Below are 21,830 nucleotides of genomic sequence, written 5' to 3' on the forward strand. Positions count from 1 at the left end.
TCCCTGCCTCCCTCGGAAGTCACGATTGAGAAGTAGGGCTGCCCGTGGAGCTCATTTTAAAGCGAGATTCCGCGGGCTTTAACCGTGTTTACTCCCATTCATTTGGCATCAGCCCCACTGCCACGAGAGCCTTCGAGGGGCTGGAAACATGGAGAGAGCTGAGCAGCAGAGCCCCGAGCTGGGGGAAACCCGGCTGCTTTGCTTCCTTCCCCTCCCCCGCCCCGATATGGTCCTGTAAATTGCACAGAAAGTACTTTTTGGAAAGCCATAAAAGCAGAGCCCCCCGTTTTCTCGCTCTGCCCTCGGTGGCACCCATTCCATCTGTCCGGTGACTGCGGGCTCTGTCCCCCTTCCTGCTTCACCCCCTGGTTGCCCTCGCCCAGCCCCGGCAGCCGGCACCCACCGACCCTGCGGGCTTGTGCCAGGATTCCCTTACTTCTTTTTTTTTTTTTTCCCCTTATTTTTTTTTTCTCCTATACCATTTGAATGTATGGAAGTGAAAGAAAAACGCGTCTCCTTCAACGTGCTCAGCCCAGATGTGCAGTGCCTGCGGGGCTCGCCCCTGAGCTGCAGCACTTGGGGAGTCCCCTCGCCAGCCTCCCCTTAACCTACCCGGGAATTATAAAAGCTGAAGGGGTTTAAACTGGTTTAAGTTAACAAACTGCATTTAATTAGTTCTACCACATCCTGTAATCTGAATGAAATGTATAATATTCAAGACTAGAAGAGTTTTAGAGTGTTTATGATTCACTGAATAAATATTTGGAATCTGAACTCTTAGTAATTCATACTCAGTTTTAAGGACTGGTTATTTACTGTCAGGCAAAGGAACTAGTTAAGAAAATAGCTAAAATAATCAGTATCGACTCATTTTCAAGTTGGGGTTTTGTCTCAGGTTTTTCTTCGGTTGAGTTTTTTTGGCTTACTAGTGTTCTATTTGAAGAAGCGTTTACATTTGCATTTTAATGCAAATCAATTATCTTTAGAATAGGTGTGAATATAAAGCCGACTGCAGAACAACAGAAAAAAAATTGCCCCCTTGAGAGAGAAGTAGTCTCATCTTACTTTACAATATTCGGGTAGTTAACTTTTTTTTCCCCAAAAAAGTTTATGCTAGAAACTACATATGATAATTGTATCTCGTTATAATGAAATGCAATTGAAATTAAATGGGTAACTGTATTATTTTTGAATAGCTGCTCTTATATGAGGGAAAGCATAGCCATCTTTAAAAAATGTGCTTGCTGCTTTAACTTACATGTTAGAATACGCACACTTTTCCAAGTTTTTTTTTCTGCAATTGCAAGACATGTTAAACTCCTTTGTTGTGCAAAATATATTTTTTCCTTTGCCTGGAGTTGTTAAATTTTTCATGTTGCATTATTAATATTATGTTATTTATTGATACTATTAATTCATATGTTTTAAGCAATTTCTCAGTTTAGTTTATCCTTTAGATCATGTGTAGCCTCTTGCCACAATAGCATGTTTTCCTGTATTTAGGAACCAACTGGTGAACCATCTCCTAAAAGACCAAGAGGACGACCCAAAGGAAGCAAAAACAAGAGTCCCTCTAAAGCAGCTCAGAAGGTGAGATTGTTAAAGAGAAAGAATTACTAATGCTGTTTTTTCATCAGCTGGTAGCAAAAAATCCAACCATTTAGGCTGTGAACTGTGGGGTTGGAACTCTTAACAATGGAAGCTACATAAAGAATGAATTTCACCTTTTTAAAATTAGAATTAACATGATGACCCTAAGTATGGAACCTATAAGGGCATCTTGGTTTTTTAGTAGTCTACAGGTTAGTGAAATAACAATGTATTTCATGAGAAACCATGAGATGTCTTGTATCTAGTAAGGAAATCAATGTTAAGAATATTATTTTCTTCATTAAGATTTTTGTAAGAGGAAGATTAATTTCTTGCCCACTTACAGTTGTTACTACTACAGACCAAATCTGTATATTAAAGCTAAGTGCTTTGTCAAACATAAGTTAATTAGAAGTAAATCCAATTATGTGTTGATGGAAATAAGTGCATATATTGAAATTTACAGCTTTAAAATGTGATGGTAAACTTTGAGTTACAGTAAAAGCCTGTTATATCTTGTTTAGTAATCAGTTTCAAAGGGACTTTTACTAGAAGTGCTATTAGTCTTCTGAACCACTGTTTCTGCTTGGTGGTGGGAGCAAACTTTTATTCTGGTGGTTCTGATTGCCTTTAGCTATAAGAGAAGCTCCCTGAAGTCACTGCATTTAGTGCATGGACTTCACATCACAAATACAACGTGAAAATGTGACTGAATTTTATTTGAATTGGACAAAGCACAGTATTAAAAAGCTGAGTTATCAAGGCAAATCATGCATACCTTTCTGTAGGAAATATTTTAGTGAAGGCAAATAGTTGTGTATAGGCTTGAAAACAAATATGAGAGATTTGTTTATGTTGATGGTTATACAGCAGTTAGCACTAGTTTACAGGTACTAAATTAGAAACAAAACTTACAAAATCTGGTAGTGAATGTAGTGCTTAAGTGTATCAGTATCTTTTAAGGAGGTTTGTAACAAAACGTGTGGAAGGTATTTGTGTCCTCATCTAATTATGGTTCATTTTTCAATATGCCTATGGTACTGACCATATTAAGTTTGATAATTTTCAGTGTTATAAATTGCTATAGCAACTACTGATAAATATTAAATCATTAGAAGGTGACTATGGTTTCATGTCTGCTTTGTTTAAAGTGTTTTCAACATTTGTTTGAGGTACTTTTCCAACTGTCTTTAAATTCAAAATTGGTTGGTTTTTTGTTTTCTTTTTTACTTTATGGGCTGGAAAAAAAGCAGCATGTACTGTCAAGAAATCCATGAATTAGTAAAAAATGCTTTACAGGTTAAGTATTTAAAAATCTATCAAAGCCATTCTGCAAGGTAATGTGCTTAAAATGTTGATTTTTTTTTTCTTTATACAGTAAAAGCATTCCTCAGATTCATGTTAAGATAGTTTATATGTCACTCTTCAAAAGAGAGAGAGCAGTTTTTTATTAGTCCAGCAAATCCAAATGTGAGCTTTAGTATTTTAAATATTACTCCTAGGAGTGTTGGCTTTCCTAGGAGAAACATTCATAATAACATTACATTTTAAGTATTTTGTAAAAATGTGTTTTAAAAAGATGCTTCTAAAAGAAGTATTAACATTATTTCATTTACATGAGTGATTTGGAAATCAGTATAAATGGAAAATAATTTTTAAATATTCCTATATGTGTAGATTTATCAAATCAAGGGTTTTCCAGATGATTCTGGTACATAGTTGTGCTTTCTTAATCTAATTTACAAACTGAGCAATTTCATTGTAACATTTTGATTTTCAGAATGCATCAAGTTACTGCTCTAATTAAAGCTTTTGGGTGTTGCTAATGTAAAAAATTGACCAAAGACCACATGTCTTTTTTTATAATAAAATACCCTCTGAGGGGTATTTAATTACAAGTCTTACTGGTTTCTTGGTTTATAGATAAAGTATATAAATGTTTGATAAATGCTCTAAAACATAAAACACTTGTAAAGCCTCACTAGAAGAAAGAGACATATCACATTTCAAATAAATATTTTAGCCCTTTTTCCAAATTGATAATTAACCTTCTCTAAAATGGTTCAGCTTCTCACCAGGTATCTCAAAGTATCTTTTAATGTAATATTGTTTCCAGTAGTTTTTCTAACTGTAACAGAGGTAGGAAGGTTTTGGCACTGTAAGAAAGCTTCATTTGGTGGTGAGGCTATCACCTCTAAAAAGAGTGAGCTATATGTTCAAATTTGTGGTAAACATATTTACACATCCATATGCATACATACATTTATTAAGACTTTCTCCAGCCTGTCTCAGCTCTCAGGAAGAGAACTGGCTATCTTAGCTTAAGCCACTCTACATGTGAACCTGGGTACTATACACCCAACTGGAATTTGCTGGAATTTCTAAAGAATAGTGCGTGCCCTGTGTGTTTCAAAGGGAGCTCATTGAAATGCTTCAGAGTGCTCCCAACATGTTAGATAAACGTCGACCAGGAGAACCCACGGAGCAGCCATGAGAAGGCATTCATGATTAATTGATTGGGTGTTCTCTTGCAAAGCATTACACATCACAATTAAAAATGTATTGCACAAACTGGCAGTGAGTTAAAAACACTCCAGAACTGGAGCTTTGTTTTGTTATACTTCAAGAAGGAAATACTTGTAAATCAGTTGATGGACAATTTACCCTGGAATTGTGGTTGTGTTGTATATTTAAAATTTCTTGGTTTGCAGGAATTTTTTATATAATTTTTTTTTTTTTTTAGCGTTCAGAGCTTGTGTTTGGTCTTAGTAAACTGGCCTTGGGGCATCTGAAAACAAACTGTGCTTGTTAGGAAATTAGCAATGTGAAACTTGACAATGCATACAGAATGTTGCAAAACTAACTGAACAGCTAATAATGTGGCAATTACTCTAATTTTGGGTAATATGCTTTTTTTTTTCTTAAAGCCTTGCATATCACATATGCCTAAGTTTTTATAAACTAGACACAAGAATAAACTATGCTTTATAGAAGACCAAACCATTTCTCAATTGTTTAATTTTCACAAACAGGAGGAACACAATGTGTTACCAGATAAGAAGAGGTAAAGACAGAAAAGACTCCTGATCCCCTTGCACTTGAGTCCCCACAATTAGGTTGTTGTTATACAGGCTGCATCTTTAAACAAGTTATTCTGTTATTCATTTAAAATATTTGAAAAAAAAAAAAATAGCAAGATGTGAAGTGAGTTTTGGGGTTTTTTCTCCCTAAAGCACAACTATTTTTTTTCAGGAAGATCATAGTAGGGATCTTCCTTTTCAATTTCCTGGGTGTTCTGTGGTTGAGTTTTGTTTGGTGAGCTGTGTTCCCAGCCCATCACATTTCCCTTTCTAGAGCTTTTTTTTTTTTTTTTTTGTTAAGCTCCTGTAGTTTGGCTTGACAAAAATACCGTATAGACATAAATAGTTTCCTGTTTGGGAGCAGGAAACACATTTGTGACATTAAAAAAGGAGTAGTAGCTACTATATGATTGTCTTTAAAGAAATTGTCAACCGATATCCCAGGAATACACAATGGTAAAAGTTCTTTGGTAAAATTTACCTTCAGCTAAAATATGTTGAGTTTTGTTGTAGTTACTGGTGTAGTGAGATTCACTGCAAATGCCTACAGAGCTTGATGCATCATCCTCTGAAAGCTAGAACTTGTGATTCTGTGTGTGACTACACTTGCTATTGTCTCTACATTACATGGCCAGGGTTTGGTATGTAGAAAGGCATGTCCCTGGGGTAAGCAGTCCAAAGGTAAAAAAAAAAAAAAACAACAACAACCTGAAAAGTGCATGTGATTAGGACTCTGCCCTGAATTGGTTCACGAAAATCTAGTTGGCTTCTCCATGCTTCATTCATTTTCACCAACACCAGTCATTACAGGCTTAAAGGAAAAACAAGATCAAATTTATCAAGTGATTGTTGCATGGTTATTTCACTGAAAAAGTAAGAGACCTCAAAATCAGGTGTTTTGATCAAGATAGGAAAAGCAGAAGACTGGCTTTTGTTTAGAACTAAAATGGATAAAACAGAACACGGAAAGTGTGATGTTTTTGTACTTAGTCAATGCCTAAGGTTTTTTAAAGAGTACTTTTTGACTGAATAACTGGGTGGTTTTTTTGAGAGGGATACATTCCTGGGCAAGGTCTTTTGACACTGTTTGACAACAGCGATCTTCCTCCTGAGAACTATCACTTGTTTCACCTGACTTACAGCTCTGACACATTTTATCTGAGATCTCCAGCAGATCATTCTGCAAAGTAGATAGAGTTCTTCAAATCTGGCTTCTGTTGCATTTGAGGTCTTCCTTGACAATACATAGATGCCCAAAGAGGACTTCATAGCCACTCAATTATTTGTATTTGTCTTGTCTTGTTAATTGCTTTCAGTCGTACAGTCTCAGTTTCTGTCCAGGTACAGCATATTTTTGCAATAGGGAGGCAGAGATCATGAGCAGTCAAGTCTTAGAGTTGCTGAGAGATGCTGTTTGGAAGCAGGGTTTTATGGCCCTGGTACAGGGCTTAAGTGGATTGCAAATCTTCCTGAGGACTCTTAGCTGGCTTCCTGGTAGCAGTGACTGGAATGGTGATCTTTGTCACCTGTGATAAATAAAAAGCATTTCTCATACAGATCATGCTTTTAAACGTGAGTTTTGGTTCTGTTCTTCAAGTGTGACATTGCAAAAATGGTGTATTCATATTATTGTTTATAAGAAATTTCGTATTTTTAATGAAATATGCTTTGTGTTTGATAACATACCTGACCCTTCTTTAAGTTTGGTGATTTCATGTCTTAGCTGTAAAAAGCAAGGTCACGCCTCATAGCATAGTAGCCACCAAATGTTAAAACCCCCCTGAACAAACACCACCTCTGGGTGGCCTGGAGCTCTCTCTTCATTTGCCCCTAGCTTTAGAGGCAACACATCAAATAAAGGCAAGAGCCAACAGACTGGAGAGTTTCTGATGATGCAAGAACCTGTTCAGGGGAAAGGCAGTGTTTTAGCACTTTCATGGAGAAACATTGTATTACTGATGTGATACACAGTAAAACATTTCTTCAAGGCTTCAATTACAAGAAAGTCTTAAGCTGTTGGAGAAAATACAGGCTGTATTTTAGCAAAATGCAAGCTAAAAAAAGTCCAGAGGGAAGGAGGTGGAATATTTTCTTAAACGTCATGTATTTATCATGACCACTGTGCTGCTACTACTCCTTTTGTTTGTTCCAGAAGTGTTTTGTCTTTCTCTTCTCTTGGAAAGGTGATTAAAACTTCCACTTTGGAGGTTCTTGTCATTCATTTTCTGCAGTTTAATCTGTGAAAACCTTGCTATTTACTTACAGAATCTTTCTGTACCAAAACATCACCTTTGGTATGCCTGGATGTTTGCTCAGCTCACCTCTGGGAAAGATTTGGTTTTGATAAGAACTGTGGAAATGTTTTTCTTCTAACATGAGGTGGAAGTCATATACTGCAGGAATATAGTGCCTTTCAATCTGCAAGGTCCCCAAGCACTTGACAAACCATTACCCAAACTAGTCAGCAGGAACACTAGCCACTTCTGACTCGGACCTTCAGTGGTGGCAGAGGTCAGCACTGCTCATGGCAAGCGGCCGCACTGTGGCAGTTTATGGCAGGGAGCAAAGATTAGTTTTTCAACGAAATCTCTCACGTTCATGATACATTGTAGTTAAAATTTGTGTCAGGTTTGTAGGGACTTTAATTATAAGACCAAACAGGTTTTGTTTTCGAAAAGTTAATTCTTTTTTAATTGAGTTTTGGAAAAGGGTCTTTCCTTCAGATGCAGTAATACACAGAAGAAAATAAATAGCATTAGTGCTATAATAACTGTCAAGTGTTGATTTGTTAAGAACAATTTTAACCAATATTTTCTTTATAAGATTTATGCCCAGTGTTTAATGAAGTAAACATAGAAGCAGGGGGCTACAGCTTATCAAAACAAAACCATATCTGTTTTTTTGCATCCTTCAGGTTACAAGGTATGAAGAAATTGAATACTTAAGGGAAACAAAAGTCTGAAATAGACAGCTACAGGATATAGCAAATGCACTTTAACAAGTATTCTCTTAAGAGGGTTTCACCTTACATGTAATGTCCGTATAAACGATTAAAGCTCAAGTTTACTCTTTTAACAAGTCTGAGTGATAATTTTGCCCTTTAGGAGTGTGAATTTTATTTTTCACAGCTTTCTTATTGGCAAGGTATTTATTTCAAAGTAATTGCATTTAACTCACAGGGCAGTTTTTTTTGTAGAGATTCCTCCACTAGTTCCTCAGCTCAAGTTCTCTTTTAGAGAGATCCGATTTACACAGCATTAGGTTACAGTATATGTTACAGCGATTGACCAGCAAGTGATTTCACAGTTGATTTCTAAGGGCAAATCAAATACACATACAGTTAACTGGGGGGGAAAAAAACCAAAACAACACAATTCATGTGTACTAAAAGTCTTCACTCTTGGGGTCTTTGTATGTGGCAAGTCCTGCCCTGACTACAGATGGTGGCAAAATCCTCATCACCCTGAGTGGAACAGGATTTTTTACCTGGTGAAGTGAGTGGATGGGCATAGTCTAGTTAGAGAGAATAACCTGAATTTTTCATTTTAAACTCTGTAAAATTTTTAGTGTACTGCATAAGTACTGTTATTAGTAGTAGTATTCACAATGTCACACAGTGGAATTAGTGGAAGATCCTGTAAAAGAACTTTGAGCTGAGCTCCAGGAACAACTGCTGGACTTGCAGAAATATAGCTGTCACTTTTAGGGCCTCTTCCACATTGTTTCCTTAAACCTGGACAGGGAAGGTGTGTTTTGGGCCATAAAAGATTTACTTACAGCTTAAGGATGTGCTTTTACCTGGAACACTTCAAGTGAAAAGTAGGGAAAATTGTTTCCCAATAATAGCACAGACATGTTCATGGTGATATTCTGTCCTAATTAACTTCATGCGTGAACATAATGAGACTAAAAAAAGGAATTGTAGCTGCTATAAACTGCTTTGATCAAACTTGAAACAGGCTGTATTTTTAGTTTAGAATCTTCAAGTACTTTTTGATGGCCTGTGAAAGACTAGATTTGATGTTATTGGAGGTTCTCAGGTTTCCCAATTGTCCCATGTTCCTACCCTCAGCCTGCATGTCAGATGGCTGGTCTAGGCCAGGGCACCCCAGGCTCTGCTGAGGGCCCTGAGCAGCTGGGGGTGTGTGGGCACACTCCTCCATGCCCCTGGACAGAGTGTGGATCAGGGCTGGGGACACCCTTGGGTGCAGGGGTGGCACTGCCTAGCCACACTGGCTAGGAAACGTCAGAAAAAGCAACATAATCACATTCTATCAGAAAACACATAGATTAGCTAGGGGGCCTGGTGCCACCCAAGAGGTATAACTGTAGCTAATGTTACAGGAAAGGAGTTCCTGGTTACTGAGGCTGTTAAGTAATGCCGAGGTATAAAATATGTTGTGTTTCTTTTCCTTTTACAGAAAGCAGAAGCCACCGGTGAAAAGCGACCTAGAGGCCGGCCCAGAAAATGGGTAGGTATTTCACTTCCAGATTTATTTACTGTGTTATAAAGACTGTTATAAAGTCCATTCTTTTAGAGAACAGTAATTTCATTTGTAAAAAAAAGCATCCATCTTCTGTGTCTCTTTGTTCTGGTGGATTGACTAAAGGGTTAAGAGAGCAAAGAAGTCGATCACAGCTTCCTACCTTTAGACTCTGGTAGTTTGCTCAAGACACTTTACAATTAAATGTTTGCTGCAGGTGAATATTTATGTGTATCTTATCAGCATGAAAAGAGGCTCAACTCTTCCTTCAAAAGAGCGTAACAATGAGATAACTTGTTCAGTAATTGAGTAACAAAGGTTAAAGGGACACTCTCAGACATCAGAGGGTGATAAGACTCAGAGGTAGGGTGCACGAGATAAAGTTTAAAAACCAAAGTGCTTTTGTTCTACATTGCCTGGAAACATGCATATTTTCCTTAAATCCAGTGAGAAAGACTACAGATGAATAGCAGGATACTTGCACTTAGAATTCAGTTTTCCCATTCAGAGTAATTACCATGCCTCATATATTTGTAGTGACCAGTAATATATTACATTAAAAGTTTCTGCTTTTCCTGACCCCATTTAGTCTTTAGATGTGTCTATCAGATGTACATTTTTGTTCTTCAGCTATGGAAGTGTTTCAGTCTTAGGTACTTGAAATTTTGTGTTCTCACTGACATTTATAGCTAATGAGGGTCTGCCTGGTGCACCTCTCATCTGCATGTTTTTCACTTGTGCTTGGGCTTTCATAAGAAAAGTGATTGGGATGTCACTGGGAAAATGATACTGAGTATTAAAAGACATAAATGTGTAACTGTGTGCTTCATCACAAGTTAACATTTCTGATTTCCCTTTTCCACTTCCCTTTCCCTTTACCTGCTCAACATGTTTCTTTAAACTTCTTTTTCAAATCCACCCCCACCATCTCAATTTCAACCCCTTATTTCACTCTGTATTCTCTTTCCTCTTGTCAGTCCTGTCATTTTTTCCTCCATTTTGTTCAGTTCTTTTGCATAGCTGTTAAGAGTTGTAAAAGTATATGCTTGCAAAAGCTCAAACAGCACCAGAAGGTACCAAAAACTACAGCTAAGGTTCTCCAGAGTATCAGCCACTAAACACAGGAAAGTTGGCTTTAGCAGCCACTTTAAGAACTAGTTCTATTGCACTGTCTAGTGAATGTAACACAGGATATTTCATTGGAGAAAACAGTCCGCTGCATACTAGATGAGTGCTTTATACCTGTAGTTTTTAAGTCAGGCAGTTTTCAGGTACATTAGGAAGCTCACTGGCATTAAAAAAAAAGGTGCCTTTTTGAAACATGCCTATGCTGGTGATCTTCTCAAAAGCCACTTGGAGAAGGCAAATGCCAAGTGCAGTAAAACATGGATCGGTTCCTGTCTGCTTCCTCCTGCCTGGCTTGAACCTTGTGTATGTGGATAATGAGTGTTGCTTGCTTGATCCTCACCTTGGGTGCAATCCTTAGGAAACAGCAAAAATACCTGGTTTATGAGAGTAATTAATTTATAACAGTCAGTCCATCCCCACTGAACAGGAAGGTGTGGCAGGTGAATAGGGATGGTTGAAGAGTTTGGGGAAAAGGCAGCAGCCTGAAATGTTAAAAAGATTTTCTCTTCCAAGTATTCATAGTCAGAAACTAAGGTGAGTTTTCAGTGAAAAAGGATAACGTAGCACTTCTGGCATCTTGTAGGCTACAATGTTTCCCTTCTGTGTTTGTGTCTTTATGGGAAAGAAAGAATAGGCAGTATGAGTGGAGGATTCAGTATGGAATGGGCCATTTGTCAGGTCAAGAATCTGATTTTCAGAGATGGGAATTACTGAAATATGGTTGTATGCATTCCTTTATTATGAGACCAATACTTACAACAGTTTCACTTATTTTTTTTAAAATTAATGCTTATTTTGAAACTCGATATTACTTTGCTGTTGTGCCTCTTGAAAGCATAGTATTTTTATTTTCTTATTCCGATGATATGATTGCTTCTTGTAATCTTCAGAGATAATGCTCCAATCTGCAGCTTGCATTGAGATAATTCTACAGACCATGAGAATCAAATATGCCATTTTTTCCCCTTCTCTTTTTTCCTCTTTCCAGTTTAAATTAAGTTCATGGGTTCCTTCTCTGTGCATGACGAAATGGAGAGTAATGTTGTATTTTTCTCCAAAAAGAAACGTGATTCAATTATTATCCGTCATTATGGTACCAGCTATAAGCAAAGCTTATAGTTGAAATCAAGGGAGGAGTCTGCCTGAAAGCAGATGGTACAGCAGCATCCTTTGTTTAGACCTCCAACATGTAGTCAAAAACGTCCTTTTTATATCACCCATACTTCAGTTTAGTCCTTAATGATTATATTCTTCCTTAATCCAATTTACTTATTACCAAGCCTTAATGATGATGGTTCAGTATCAGTGCAATTAAGGAGTGTGTAGGGTTTTTTTCTTGGAAAGGGCAGAATTCTACATTTTCATAAGTTTGTGACCCTTTTTTTGGGAGTCTAGAGGTTCTGTGTCATATGTTGTTCATCAAATTGTAAAGTATTATTTCTGCTGTTTCCTTCAATATGCACATGCAGAGACATACGAGCTAACAGACCATTGTAGAATTCTGGTAGTTGCTCTTTCTGCTGGTTCAAATTAAGTATTTAATGTTTGTGACTCACAGTGTATTTATTTATATATTATTTTTTAGAAGAGAAGTAAATTTTTTCTGACTAGTATAAAACTGAGAGGGGGAGGGAGAGCCCAAGAGAAGAGGGATAGAAGCCCAGTTTATCGCAAGCATATGAGACATCAGATGATCTTTTTAACTCAATAATGTGTACTTTGCAAAGTTGTCAAAGGAAAGAAGACCCTTGTCAATAGAACAGACAGTAAAGACTAAACAAAATCTTCTGAAAATAAAATATTCAGCTACATAGAAAAGCTTTCTAAATGTGGAGAGCTAATTGAATGAAAGTCCTGAAGATAACAAGGTCAAGCAGGTGAGACATGAACATAGCTGAAATCAGAAACACAGTGCCTGCTGCTGTAAAACTCGTCTTCACCGTAGGTTGTTGCACACATGTGGAACACCTTGAGGGCTGTGAGTCTACTACCTATTAACACTCTTCATGGGGGCCTCAGTACTCCTTAATTTTAGTGGTTTTATTGCACAAACATATTCTAAGCTCCTTGGATGCATGTACATTAGTGTGTTAGGTCAAATCAGGAGTATGCTTTGGAAATGCATCTCCTAGTTTTCCCCACTTAGTGTATGCGTTGTGTAGCAGTCACAGAGCTCATTGGTTGGACTCCTTTCAAATGAAACCAAATTGGAAGATGTGCTGCAGAAGTGCAGTCTGGTAGACATTCAACTCACAGGACTAGGCTAGAGCAAAATAAAAACCTCTTGAAAGGTGTGTGGTTTGGACCTTAGGTCCTTGGCACCATCCTGTGGTCCAGATTGCAGACACAGCCTTTGATGCTTAAAAAAGGCTATGAAGCAACCTGTTTTTTATTAGCAGAATTATTTTATGTAGCACAGGCATAAAGTCAAATTCACATTCACAGAAGTCAGTGAAAGGTTTGTCATTAACTTCATCAGGGCCATGTGTTTGCCATTGAGGCCTGATGCTGCTGCTCATGGACTCAGCAACGGTTTTGCTCATGGCTTCAGATAGCCCTTTGTAAAGAGCTATCAAAGGTTTTTTATTTTATTTATTTAATTTCTGTATACCTATAATTTGACTGAAAGGAAGGGACTGAAGGTTTATGAGTAGAGCAGAGGACTACGTAATCAATTGTCTTGCTGTTTGTTCCAAAGAACTGCATTGAAAAGTCCTGGAAATTTCATAGTCTTCTAGTGCTCTCAGACATCAGTTTAATAGAGGAATCTGAAACCCAGTTTTGAAGTTGATGCTTAAAATGGTATTTGTTTTTAATTTCCATTGTTTTTGTTGAGTCTTTAGGTAGAAATATTTTTGCATTTCCAAATTGTTTAACTTGAACAACAGACTCTGCGTGGCATGGCAGAGTTGTTCCAAATGTTCAGGGAACTGCCCAGAGTTTTTTACAGCCTTGAGCAGGACTTTGGTGAGGAGCAGAGATGGCTGATTCCATGCCATATAGCTGTTTTAAAAGATGGAGAGACAGAATTCTAGAATTTGCATGATTGTAACAGCAGAACATAGTTGGTGACCTTCTGACCAGGGACATGCAGGATGCATGTGAAGAATCTGCTTGCACATCTCATCACTGAAGCCCAAATACAAACTGTGAATTGTTCAGAAAACTTGCAACAATTTTGTTTTCTGCTAGGTAGTATAGATAGCACATTTCAGTTTGGTAGGAGATAAGAGGTAATAGGAAATTAATTTCCTTAAGCAGATTTTTAATCTGATCTAGTCATGGTCATCTAGACAAGCTGAGTGGGTAGGGGCTGTTCAGCCTGGAGAAGGCTTCAGACAGACCATTGTGGCATCCCAATACCCAAAGGGAGCTACAAGAAAAATGGAGATGGACTTTTTACAAGGACCTGTAGTCAAGGACCAGTAGTGATAGGACAAGGGGAAATGGCTTTAAACTGGAAGAGAGTAGTTTAGGTTAGATATTAAGAGGAAATTGCTTACTGTGAGGGTGGTGAGACAATGGAACAGTTGTTCAGAGAAATTGTAATGTCCCACCCCTGGGAGTGCTCAAGGCCAAGGTGGATGGGGCTTTGAGCAACCTGGTCTAGTGGAAAGTATCTTTGCCCATGGCAGGGTGTTGGAATGAGGTGATCTTCCAGGTCCCTTCCAACCTAAACCATTTGATGATTATATGATTGATGATTATAGTACTTTTTTAATGAGGGCAGAGTTTCACTTTATACAGAATGCCAGTTCAAGCAGTGTCAAACCACATTTTAAAAAATCATTACAAAAGTGATTTTTCATAATAACTTTTTCTTCAGATTATTTCCCAGTGCAATTCTGACATAGCTGAGATACAAAACCTTAAACATGGAATTGGTGAGATGTTTCTGTGCCAGCAGTTCCTGTGTCGGGGCAAGGACTCCTAATGGTCATTAAGATTTTGAAAATTAGTTTCTGAATTTTGAAGAAATACATATCAAGGAAATCCCATTGCCTCAGAGGAATCATCAATGTTTTGAGGATATTTCTTGCCCATATTAGCTCAGTTGGTCAGAGCACGGTGTTAATAAAAACAAGGTTGTGGATTCAATGCCCATACAGACATTCACTTAAGAGCTGGACGTGATGATTCTTGTGGGTCCCTTCCAACTCAAAATATCCTGTGAATCTGTGAACACTGAGCCTTTCCACACCTAAGTCAAGTTTCTAAGTCAAGTTTCTGCCTGATAGTGACATACCCTGTGAAGTCATTTAACTAATTTTTCTTACTTTTCATGCAGGCAGTCATTTTTGTTTAATATGAAGTCATGGTCTAAGAGGTGCTTAAATTCATGCAGGCTTCTTCACTGGGAGGTAGAGAGAGAAGAATGTTCTGCGATCATAGTCCATCCTGCTCCAAAGAAGGCTTTGTTATAGTAGTGGTGAATTCTCATCTGGAGATATTAATCTTTTGGCTTTAATGAAGACAACCTTGACAATAAAATAAGACACATAATTGACTTTTAGGTAGCAAAAGGTTAGTGTGAGACTTTCCTCCCTTTGATGTGGTGCTTGCCAGTGTATCCCTAAGCTAGGCTAGAGATTCTGCTGTTACGAGAACATATATTTGTTTAAATTAAGTACTACCAGGTCCATTTGCAGCAAGCCATGATTGAGATAAATTTTAAGTGCATATGTTGGATGATGAATGAAAAAGTTACTACTTATGTAATTATAGAAGATAGCACAGATAAAAATTCAGTTTCTTATTCTTGCAAGAAGAACATAATTTCAGTTACTTTGAGTCTTTACAGCTTTTGACTGCTGTATCTGTGGTGTTATTGCTTCATGTGAAGCACATCATGAAAATTTGCCTATGTTGCTGTTACTTTAATCTGCCAAACGACCTTAGCTTCTCTCTGAAGGTCATAGATACTATTTTATAACTTGGCAATATAAAATACCTTCTTTCTTGAACCTGTTCTATGTCTGTGTGGGCAAGAAGGTCACCTGAGAGTGTTCATTGTTTCAGTGGTCTAAAGAGCTTGAAGGGGCTTTTATAATTATGAAAAAAGGACTGTTGACCTCTCTCCTTTAAAATTCCAAAACTTAAGAAGTGGATGAAGGACATGAATTAAAAGGCTTAAAATCTTTATACCTATACACTTACTTTCCAGTTCAGACGACCTGTAAAAGAAATCATCTCTCAAAACATGAACATTTTGACAAAGGCAGTGATTGTTGAAATTTTCTGCTCTAACAGATGCTCTTTTTTTTTTTTCTTTGCCAATTTTTGGTTGTTTGCTTTTTTTTTCTTTTCTATTCAACATTCTAGGAAAGGAAAAAAATCATCTTACATGCTTGTACCAAATGCATTAAAAAATCACTAAAAATATGTTCTGATTCCCCAGTGATCAGAGAGGTATGTGTCTTCATTTCTTTAGATGTTTGTCTAAGCAAACGCTGTCCTTCCTTGGAATTTCAGAGTCCTGTTCTTTGCTGGTATAAGTGGATGTGGCAGCATTTATTTGAAAGAGACCATAACAGAAAATTTAGCCATGATATTTCTTTTCTAAAATGCATTTATATTAGCAAAAGTATATTCCACTCATTCTCTAATTCACTTTCACTTCTGTTAAGGTATATTAAAAGATATCATCTTAGCTAAAAAAATATTTTGACTTCATCTGACATTTCAGACTCCTTAAAGGAAAAACTTTTATTCTGTCTGAGGTCCAAAGAGGAAATTTTATCAGGTAAAAGATGCATAAAGTAAAATTAGAGCACCTCTAGTGAAAGGCAAACTGAAATTCTTAGCTATTTTCTTTTTATGATCTCAGATAACAGGTGTTCAAGAACTTTAAAAATTAGTTTTCCATCTGGCTGTGTACTTTGATTTTATTAGCCTCACTGCTCATTTTACCTATGAGGAAACTGAGCACTGAGGCTGTTTGTGGCAACATCAGGAGGCATTTTTACACCTGCAATGTTTGAATTCTCGGGGTTTTTGACTAGCAGTTATCAGTAATTGTGCATCCAAATACCTGACAGAGAAAATGTATCAGGTAAAGAAAAGTGCAGGCACTCATTCTTGCCCTTACAATTCCATTTTCACCATTGAAAATGTTATGAATGCAGAAAGAGAAGCTGGGCCTCACCTCCATTGAAAGTGTACTCCACAAGGTTAATTGCCTTGCCCAAGGAAATCTGTAGGAGAGCCAGGAATAGAACTCGGATTTCCTGGCAGCCTGCCCTGTGCCTTCAGCTCAAGGCCATCCTCCTCCAGTAAAGCTTGCTTGAGAGCACACTGGATGAGGCAGGGAGGGAAACACACTTTTCAGTCTTGTATCTTAAACTAATAGATGCTTTTTACCTGTTTCTGTAAATTCAGGTGTGACTATTTCAGTATCTCTAGCATATGTCTAGCTGGTGGGCAGTGAGGAGTAGGAGTAAGTTATTTTAAAAGTCTATATATCATCCCTGGAGATATTTAAAAGACAAGTAGATGTGGTCCTTAGGGACATGGTTTAGTGGTGGCTTTGGCAGTGCTGGATTAATGGTTGGACTTGATGATCTTAGAAGTCTTTTCCAACCTAAATAATTCTGTGATTATGTGATTCTATATACAGGATAGAATGAAGAGATTTAGGACCAGAAGGATTTTTAACCGATCCCAAATACAAGCCTGAAGGGTATTTGATGGATATTGATATTTTCTCATCTTTGTACCTTGATTACATAGAAGTCCAATACTGACTGATTAAATGACAGACATTGTCACCAAAACAAGATGCCTGGTTCCTTGAATATTTGGGATATGCTTACTCTGATTTTGAGCATTAGCCAATCTGAGCCAAGGCTGTGGGACAGGGCCATTCCAAGTCACCTCATCTAGAGATGGTATTTCCATACCCTGTCTTCTTGAAAGGTAGTGCTGCAGAAGGAATGAAAACCCATGTTTTAATGTGTGATTCAGGAGAGAAGATTTGGAGTCAAGACTCCTAGGTTTTCTTAAAATTTCTGACTAATTGTGCCACTTGTTCAACATAATTTAATTTAATTTAATTCTGCTTAACACTGCAAGCCCCCATAGTGCTGTAGCCCTACAGGAAGATATCACATTTTTTCTCTGCAAGAAAAGGCCATCTTATAAATGACACTCGGTCCCTGTGTGGGTGAATTTACTCCTGTCAATTAAGAGTTACCATAATAATTAAAGATGGGCAATATTTTTGGCTTTGTTCTGCATTCTGTACAGACTGAAGCAGGCAATGTGGATGGCAAAGGAATGCAGGGTTGATCCTCTTCTGGAAGACTTGGGGAGATGCTGATACTGTGATAATTAATATTTGGAGAGTACTTCCAGGTGTTTGAATGAAAGTCATTATATGCTTTAAGTGCAAGTATTGTTATTTTTCTTCCTTAATCCTGAGTCTAAGCCTCACATCAAATTACAGTTCAGTGTTACGTTTTAGGTATGAGGCTAGATTTTCAACAAGACAGTGGGCTTCCTTCATTAAATAGCTGCAAAATATCCTCACCAGGAATCGTCTTCTAATTCTGTAGCACACAACACCAAGTGAAGAAAAATATTTTATTTTTGTCTCTGCTGTTTTGAATTCCTTTTTGTGCTAGTTCCCATTTAAAATACAAAAGAAGCATAGTTTACAATAGCATTTACAAGTCCACCTGTTTTTCTGTCCCTGTGTGAGATATTCATCAGACTGCAAAGGGAAACCAAAATAAAAGTAGAGGGACAAAACCCTGACATTTGAAAATTGTGACTTCACAAGCTGTATTGCTTAAATAGTCAGATTGGGATATGTAGTTTAATGATTTAAAGATGCAGTAGTAACACTGCTGCTAGAAGAGGAAGAAATCATTTCAGGTCCAAGAGAATCCAGATATTTTCAGACTTGGGGGAACCCTGAAATGGGAAACATGGAGGCCTGGGAAGACGACAGTCTGAATGAAAAAGTCATATGTTGAAAAGCATGTAACTGTGGAATGGAGGCTGATAATGCTGAGAGCAGTGTTTGTTTTGCATTCCTGTGTTGCTCTCTGTTCAGAATGGTTCTGGTTGATAATGATATCATCAGAAGATGATAATTAGCCTTGCTGTTACTGTAGGCTGTTGGTGGGATACGATTTCCTTCTTCACAGTACAGTGAGACAAGGAGGCTGCTTCTAGGTTGTTTTGATGTTGCAGTGATTTCATTTCAGGAAGGAAGTCTTGCTTCTGCACAAGGGCAACCACCAGCCACTCTGTGCTCACGCGAGGAGAAGGTGGGTTTATTTCCTAAGCACAGGCATCTCAGTTTCATCTCTTTTCTTTCATGGCATGACATTGCAGGCAATCCATTACGCCCAAGCTACAGCCTGTCTCACTAGGGTTTTAGATTCTATCATCCATTCCCTTCCAGGACAGGCTCCTAAAATATTTTAAAAGTCTGTTTATTATCCCTGGAAATACTTAAAAGATATGTAGATGTGGTCCTTAGAGACATCTTTTAGTGGTGGACTTCGCAGTGCCAGATTAATGGTTGGACTTGATGACCTTAGAAGTCTTTTCCAACCAAAATGTTGAAAACTAGCCTTAATTAATACTCAAAAATTCTGTAGCTTCTCCTCTGCATGGCATTTCAGCTTCAAGAGGAGGGCTGGAGAATGCTTCTCATCCAGGAAAACACAGGAACTTGTGATTGGGACACTTATATAGGAGGTGTGGATTTAAACCTTTGTCACATTTGCTAATAGATAGACCCCCTGTGAAAAGTCTTGCTCAGAGATGCTGATGTCCAGGCTGGACCTGAGCCCTGTGAATGGTGCTATGCTCTGTCCTGGTAATACATAGCTCTGAAGGCTTCTCCAGGGATGGAGCTAGATTTTGGATGGCTGTTGGGTGAAACCTGAAAAGGAGTTTTAGTAGGGATGTAAGGCTTGATGCCTTAGATTATCAATTTTAAGCATGTTCAGCTAATTAAACTAAGAGGGCTTGAAGGTTAGTAAGAAAATACTAGGCACTTAAAGAACTTCCAGAAATAGCTGCAGAGAATAGATGGATCAAATGTCACTCTAGTGAAATCTCCACATATCTAAGATGTTATTTGTGTGTTTTATAGCATGGATGCTAGAATTTTGCTGGCAACAGCTTGCTGCAATCTATTTGCATGTGATTTTAATTCCTTCTCTTGCCAGTTAAAATTGTATTCCCTGTTATTATTGCAAGTATTGTAGAGTTTCAGGGGGTTTTTTTGGCAGTTTGGTTATATATCTGTGTGAGTGCTATTTCCATAGCAGTTTTAGGAGACTAGTAATGAATAATGTATGTCTTTATTCTCCTTTTTTTCCCACTTCTTTAAAATAAACTCTCTATTTTCAGTTTGTTTTATTCTATTCTGCCAGTCCTGACAACTATTGAACTGTGGAACTGCAGGGTCAGGTTTTGGTGCTACTTACGATGATTTAAATAATAGTACTGATAAATTAAGTTTGATTATATATCTGTATTGGTGTCAATGGGAATGGTGTTTGGTCTGCAGAGGTTGGTTTGCTTTGATTAAAAGTGATTTGCTAATGGTGGCAGTCCCCATTTTGGGGATTCTTAAGATTATGAGTGAATTGGCACAATTTAGGGTTTTTACATCCTGTCTGTTTAGTGTAACTGTTGAGAGCTTAAAAACAGTCAGACTGGTAGTTTCTGTATGCAGCAGAATTCATGACTTTACTTAATATATTACCCAAATCCATTTTGACTGTTATCAATTATCCTAATAGACAGCAATTGGAGCCTTTTACAAGATGCAGTAGAAACACATCTGTGAGCTTCACTGTTATGATCTTACCAAAATTGCATTGTGCTAACATATTCTTGGGGTTTCCTCAGTATTCACAGAGAACCCATTCAGGCTCTGGCTGCTTCTCCTGCTTTGTTTCCTGTTAATGATGTTAAATGCCTTGAGAAATCTGCTTGGGGACCCTCCTTCCATGTACAACTGTGTATTTGGGTTTTGAAAGAAACATCTCACACAATTGACAGAGTATGTACAGTACTTGGATCAAAGTATTAAATATGTAGAGGAGACAAGGTGCCCTCTGACATGGCATGCACTGCTGCATTCATTAATGTTCATTAACATTCATAAACTATTTGGAGGCATCAGAAGTGTATGAAGTTTTTGAGGTACTTCTGCAACCTTCCCATTCAAGTCAGGAATGACCATTCTAGCAATTGTTTTATCAAGCTTTACACGTAAGTCTGATTGAGGTAGGTAGACTGACAAATGGTCTGCCAGTGAGACATGATGCCCCTGGTCAAGTAGATTGTATACGTAGCCAGGAGATGCATGATAAAATTTCAGGTTTGTTGAAGTCAATGGCCAAACTCCTAATGAAATCCCTTGCCTGGATTTCAGCCCCTCTGCCTCTACCACTAATGTGATATATGTCTGTGTCTGCTGCTTGGTTACAAGCTCTATAAATTGTGTGAGTAACCATATTTGCACAAAACTCAGGCAATTTGGGGAAGACCATCTATACATGTTCAACAGAAACTTTATGGTGATTCTTACATAACAAGAACAATATTTGACTAAATCTGTGAATACGATAAATTTGTTATTAATGTCAGCTAAGTTTTGAACAGCTACTGCACGAGTAACAAGGGGACTAGACTTGTACAGAGATACACAGAGAAGATTTTTATTTTTGCTTTTTTAATAATAAAGCAACTTGTGTGCCACATAAACAGTAATACTTCTTGAAAGGAGAACCTTTTTCTTCTTTAATAATTTCTGCGGACTATTTGAAAAGTGAAATATGAACACCTCTGTACTGTAACCTTCATCAAATTTTTCAAAGATATATAAAGATATGGTTTTCAAAATGCCTGAATTATCTTGCTTTTTCCGCATCCATAACTTTTATTAAGCTGTGGTCATAGGTAGATACATACTGAGAGTATATGAGTCACTGAAACAAATTCCTTTCAAGGTGAGTCTGTGTAAATTAGTGCCTCCACTGAAGTGAATCCAATAGCAAGACTCCAACTTACTTGGTTGTGGCCAGGATTTCGCTCTCCAAAAGCTTGTAAATGGCAATATATAAATTGGAAACCCTTTCTTAGTTATGTTAACAAAAAGTCACTTATTATGGTTTTGCATAAGGGAAAGAATTTGCCCTTTAATCTGCAGTATATCTTGAGGGAGAAGGGTTTGCACATTGTATTTTTTGCTTAAACTAGAATAAATCTTTTAGGTAAAGACAATATCCATTGCACAGAGAACAACAAAGAGAAATTATGCTATAGCTGAAGTTCACACATGAGCACAGAAATGGTTCAAAGTTATGTCCTTAATAATAATTTTGCTCCAAGCAGAAAGCTACTTTATCTCTTTCATTGTTCGTTTCAGGAAGTAGGTCTCAGAACCTTTGCAGGCAAACCAGATGCAATCACTTTCCAAGAAAGAGGTTGTTAATTCCATTGTGCCAAATCACTAAAAAAAGCTATTTAAGGGAGAAGCTAGAGTCATCATGATCTTTTCGCATAATTATAAGTCACT

The 21,830-nt window shown here is 37.5% G+C and overlaps 1 protein-coding gene across 1 annotated transcript in view; it reads left to right on the plus strand.

Annotated features, from left to right (window-relative positions):
* HMGA2 (high mobility group AT-hook 2) overlaps positions 1–21,830 on the plus strand; it is a 148,455-nt gene that overhangs the window by 36,498 nt on the left and 90,127 nt on the right. Inside the window, exons 3-4 of the mRNA XM_010413648.3 lie at positions 1,504–1,590; positions 9,092–9,142. Coding sequence (XP_010411950.1) covers positions 1,504–1,590; positions 9,092–9,142 — 138 coding nt within the window. The remainder of the gene's footprint in view (positions 1–1,503; positions 1,591–9,091; positions 9,143–21,830) is intronic.

Source organism: Corvus cornix, chromosome 1A, assembly GCF_000738735.6.
Source record: "Corvus cornix cornix isolate S_Up_H32 chromosome 1A, ASM73873v5, whole genome shotgun sequence".
NCBI classification, from domain to species: Eukaryota; Metazoa; Chordata; class Aves; order Passeriformes; family Corvidae; genus Corvus; species Corvus cornix.